At 52.6% G+C, this 4,905-nt stretch overlaps 1 protein-coding gene across 1 annotated transcript; it reads right to left on the bottom strand.

Moving 5' to 3' along the window:
* Positions 1-252: 252 nt before the first annotated feature.
* On the bottom strand, positions 253-1,313 carry LOC143220086 (uncharacterized). The gene is made up of 4 exons (XM_076445823.1): positions 1,195-1,313; positions 770-1,106; positions 455-700; positions 253-375 (listed from the first exon to the last, which is right to left on the bottom strand). The coding sequence occupies exons 1-4, from the start codon at positions 1,311-1,313 to the stop codon at positions 253-255; spliced, it is 825 nt and encodes a 274-aa protein (XP_076301938.1).
* Between the last annotated feature and the right edge of the window lie 3,592 nt (positions 1,314-4,905).

Raw genomic sequence — 4,905 nt, forward strand, 5'->3', positions numbered from 1 at the left:
TTCTAACCATAAGGGGAATCAATAAAGTTATATATAAGGATATATAATATAAAGTTTATTAAATTTATATAACAATTAACACAATCAACACACATTACATAAAATGATTACATATTACACACAATCAACACACATTACATACAACGATTACAAATTACACACAATCAACATACATTACACACACATACAACTATTATTATTATATGAGATTAACATACGTTTACTATATAATTTTTGAAGGCATCGCGTATTTCATATGCCCTGCGTGTTGCGCGATTGGAACTTCTTCCCGAGTTCGCCTGTTCCCGTTCCCAGCCATTGTACTCCGCCATAATGGAGTCTGTCGGCGCAAGTGCGGGGTTGCCTGTGCTTTCCCTGTCCATAATTATATTGTGCAATAAGCACACACTTTTAACAATTATGTTACGTTATGTTACACGTGTGGTGGAATCACCTGGAGTTCACATTTCAGGCACCTCCATTTGCTTACAAGGATGCCAAATGCACATTCGATGCAGCGTCTGGCCCTGCTCAATCTATAATTGAATATTTGTTTTCCGTTATCCTCGCCGTCGTCGGTGATCGCGTACGGTCGCAACAAATATTCCTTCAGCGGGTAGCCTTGATAGCCGATGAGTACATATGGTAGGGTTACCGTGTTCGCCAGTACTCTGCTGGGTGGCATGTGAAGTGTGTTGTTCTGCAGACGGTGGTATATGTTTGTCTCTGACAACACACCACTATCACATCGCCTCCCATAATCACCTACATCCACCGTCAGGAATTTAGAATTCGCGTCTGCGATTCCTTGCAGGTGGACCCAGAAAAATTTCTTATAATTGAAAAACATCGACCCGTATTTCGATGGACATTTTATCCGGACGTGTTTGCCATCGATGCTGCCCACACAATTCGGAAAACCCCACTGTTGCTCGTACTCCAAAGATATTCTATATAAATCGTCCGTGGATGGGACGGGCATGTGAATTTCTTTCAGTGTTTCCCAAATTGCCTCACATGCCTCATAGACGATTTTTGCAATTGTGCAGTCTCCCATTCTGAAACTGAACGCCATTGAACGGAATGCAAGTCCCGTTGATAGATACCTAAAACAAAAATCAATATTACTAATAAAAGTGTACTGTAGGAATTATTCGATGACATTAATTTCCATCAAATTAAAAAATCACTTACCTCAATGTTACCATGAGCCTCTCCTCTGGAGAAATGCACTTTCGAAAATTTGAATGTTTTTCAATTTTACTTCTGATGGCTTCCAGAATGTAGTCAAAAGTTTCCATATTCATCCTCATGTATTCATAAAATTTGTCGGGATGATTCCGCAGGTCAGGATAGAGAAGATGGTATTCGCCTTTTTCCTCTCGCGCTGCATTAATTTCATGTACTTGAAATCTCCTTTCTCCCAAAGTATACAATTCCCGCAGCAAGGGATTTGTGTCCAAACAAAGAAATAATGCAGCGTCCATTCTATCTTCACGTGTTCGAAAATCTCGGAAAATCTCGGAACGGGTTGCGTCTCGTTGTGTTCTGTCCAGCGTCAACTCGGTTTCTTAAATAGTTTGTAACAGACCTGTACGATGCAGGCCTGTCACTATGAGACACGCGCCGAACATAACCGAGCGACTCCGAAGATCACCGAACGCGCCGTCCGTATACGACGCGCTACGTTGCACGATCCCGCGCTCCAAGCCATATTCGGCGGGAAACGTTCGCCGAGGTTCCGCCATCTTGAGGAAGGCGGAAACTCGACGTCACACATCCGTTTCCTTCACACCATTCCCCCACCACCAATCTTCGCCTATAAAAGGCGATGCAAACGAGGCACGGGTCTCTTTTCCAGCCTGGGCAGCATCCTGGGCACATCCCAAAGTATTGGTAACTGTTACTGATACTTTCCTACTTTCCCACGCTCGTCGTCGAGTTGTCCGCAGCATCGGCCTCCTCGACACCGGCGTTTCCTACCGGCGTGACAGCAAGCACGCCAAACAGAGAGGGCAGCATCCTTCTCTGCCGTTCGGGCAGCATCCCGAACACCCTTCTCGGGCAGCATCCCGAGAACTCCGACAGCTACCGGAGACGATTAAATGTAGGGGCAGCATCCTCTACATTTGCCGTAGAACCGCCACGAGGAGTTTCCCAACTCGTGGCCGGGTTTCCTGATCCGTTCCTTCCGAACCCAGTCGCCGGCATTCATCACCAGGTCCACGCGATCGCGTCGCGCCGCGATAAACGTTCACACCGGGAACACCAGTAGAAGCACGGGTCGGTAGCTTGGCGTGTCCGCACAATGAGTCCGCGAACGTGCGTATAGTGAGCCCGAAAATACATAAATCCGCCGTCGTTATTTCACGCCCCGCGCACTTCGTCCAATTGCAGCTTCCGTCGATTCTCTCGCCGATTCACGAACCTGGCGCGACGAGCTATCACAGCACGAGAGGGTACGACGCCGCGACGACTTCTCCGTCGGAAGCGGAACCGTTACATGGCGCCCGAACAGGGACCTGGTGCGAAAATCACGCGTCGGAATAACGGCCACGTGGCAGAACTTTGAGGTTAGCGTGCGGACACCTCACCGGTCGGAAGTGATGCATCGCGCGCGACATCTCGCGTTCGATCCGGAGGACCAGTGAAACCAGACAAGTGTGACAGTGCCGCGACATCTAGCGCCGATCGCCAGTGACAGTGCCGACGAACACGAGTGCGAGTGCGCGCCATCTCGGGGCACTCGGCGTTACCGCGACCGCGCCGGCAGACGCGTCGCGTAAACTCAGGAACAAGTACAGCCGACAGGGCATGCCACATCGCCCTGCACAGGTCACCAAAATACAAGTGAAGCGAATCCTCGCCGAACTGCGACGCCTACGAATATCAACCACTGGGACCCCGGAGGAACTCCGTCAACCCTGGGAAAATTGTATCCGTGCACAGACGGAGGACTTGTTTTGCTTGCCCGAACGACTGTTCAGCATGGACGAACCGAAACCAGCGGCCAGCGGGCCGCCTACGCGAACACCCACGCAAACGTTCATCACCGTCGAATCACCAGATGACCCCGGAAAGAACATGGACCGCATGCGAAAATGGGCATGCACTACGGACGGGAAAGACCCACATGCTTTCGTCGAACGCCTCGCCGAATTACAAGAGACGTACTGTTTCTCCGACGCGGAATTACTCCGGGGAGTCACCGAACTTGTACGCGGAGACGCGCAAGTTTGGTACCGTAATAGCAAACACGGGATTGCCACGTGGGCGGACTTCAAGAAGAAGTTCATCGCTAACTTCGCCGCGGAGCAGACGCAGCTACAACGGGAACGGGAGGCCCGCGAACGCGTCCAAAAGCCTGGAGAGCCGTTCCAGAAGTACATGAACGCGCTCATCACGCTGATGTGACGGGCCGACATACCGACCACCGACTACCTGGAAACAGTGTATGAGAACATGCTGCCGGAGCACACGGTCGTAATTAACCCGGCGCACGTCAAGGACTTGGACGACCTACTGAGCCAAGTCCAACGCATCGAGAGGGCCCTCGAGCGAAAGAATAAAATGCAGAAGCCTCTCGCCCGGGGCTCCGCCTACGAGGCCGGCCCGGAACACCGCACACCTGACGTGGCGGCCACCAGCAACGCCGGTCAGCAATCAGCAACCGCCGCGAACGATAGATACAGTCCCATCACGCATTGCTGGCGGTGCAAACAGCGGGGCCACAACCGTTTTGAATGCCGTAACGTATACCGCCGATTTTGTGCACGGTGCGGACGCGACGGAGTGCTCACACGGGAGTGTCACCCGCCAAGCAACCAGTACACCGGGAATACGTCGGGAAACGGGTCAAGGGGCGCGTCGCAGTAGACCGACCGCAGGCCCCAGTAATAAATTTTACACCCAGACCACGGTTATCGATACTGATCCTTGGCCGACAGGTAGAAGCCCTCCTCGACACAGGTGCACAACTGTCTTGCGTTAACGAAGACGTGCAAGAATGGGCCCGGGAACAGGGCATCGTTCCCCAAGCAACCACCGGCCTGGTCGGAATGGCGGACGGATCGAATACACGACCCAACGGCACGCTACGACTCCCATTCGTCACCATGGGATATGAATGGGAACACGAATTTACCGTGCTGCCCAAGATGGGGCCGCAGGTACTACTGGGCATCCAGACGATAGCCGCCCTGGGAATCAATATACAACCCCCGGCCGACATCGCCGCGTGGCCCGTGGCGTACATCGCCGAAGCACAGCCGGACCCAGAGACAGAGAAGGGTTTACGCACCCCCAGCACCGTTGACCGCGAGCGACTGGATAGTTTCGTCGCCACAGAAATGGAGTTATTTCGCACAGTGTCCGGCCGTACCAATCTCGTACAACACCGAATTAAGCTGAAGGACGAGACTCCGGTCAAACAACGGTACCGCCCCCGAAACCCAGCAATGCAGGCCGTCATCGACACCGAGGTCGAAACAATGCTACGAGACGGGGTAATCGAGCCCTCCAGCAGCCCCTGGAGCTCGCCCGTCGTCGTCGTGAGAAAAAAGGACGGAAAGCCACGGTTCTGCGTCGACTTCAGGAAGTTGAACGAGCGATCAGAGAAAGACGCGTATCCGCTGCCGCACATACAAGCAACGCTTGACAAGCCGCGCGGCGCCAAGTTCCTAACGACGCTCGACCTGAAGAACGGATATTGGCAGGTTCCCTTAGAGGACAGCAGCCGACCGCTGACGGCGTTCACGGTGCCCGGCAAAGGGCTCTTCCAGTTTAAAGTAATGCCTTTTGGCCTGCACTCGGCACCAGCAACGTTCCAGCGACTCCTAGACCGTATCATCGGACCGGAACTAGAGCCCTACGCCTTCGCCTATTTAGACGACATTATTATCGTCA

This window comes from Lasioglossum baleicum, unplaced genomic scaffold, assembly GCF_051020765.1.
Source record: "Lasioglossum baleicum unplaced genomic scaffold, iyLasBale1 scaffold0170, whole genome shotgun sequence".
Lineage (NCBI taxonomy): Eukaryota > Metazoa > Arthropoda > Insecta > Hymenoptera > Halictidae > Lasioglossum > Lasioglossum baleicum.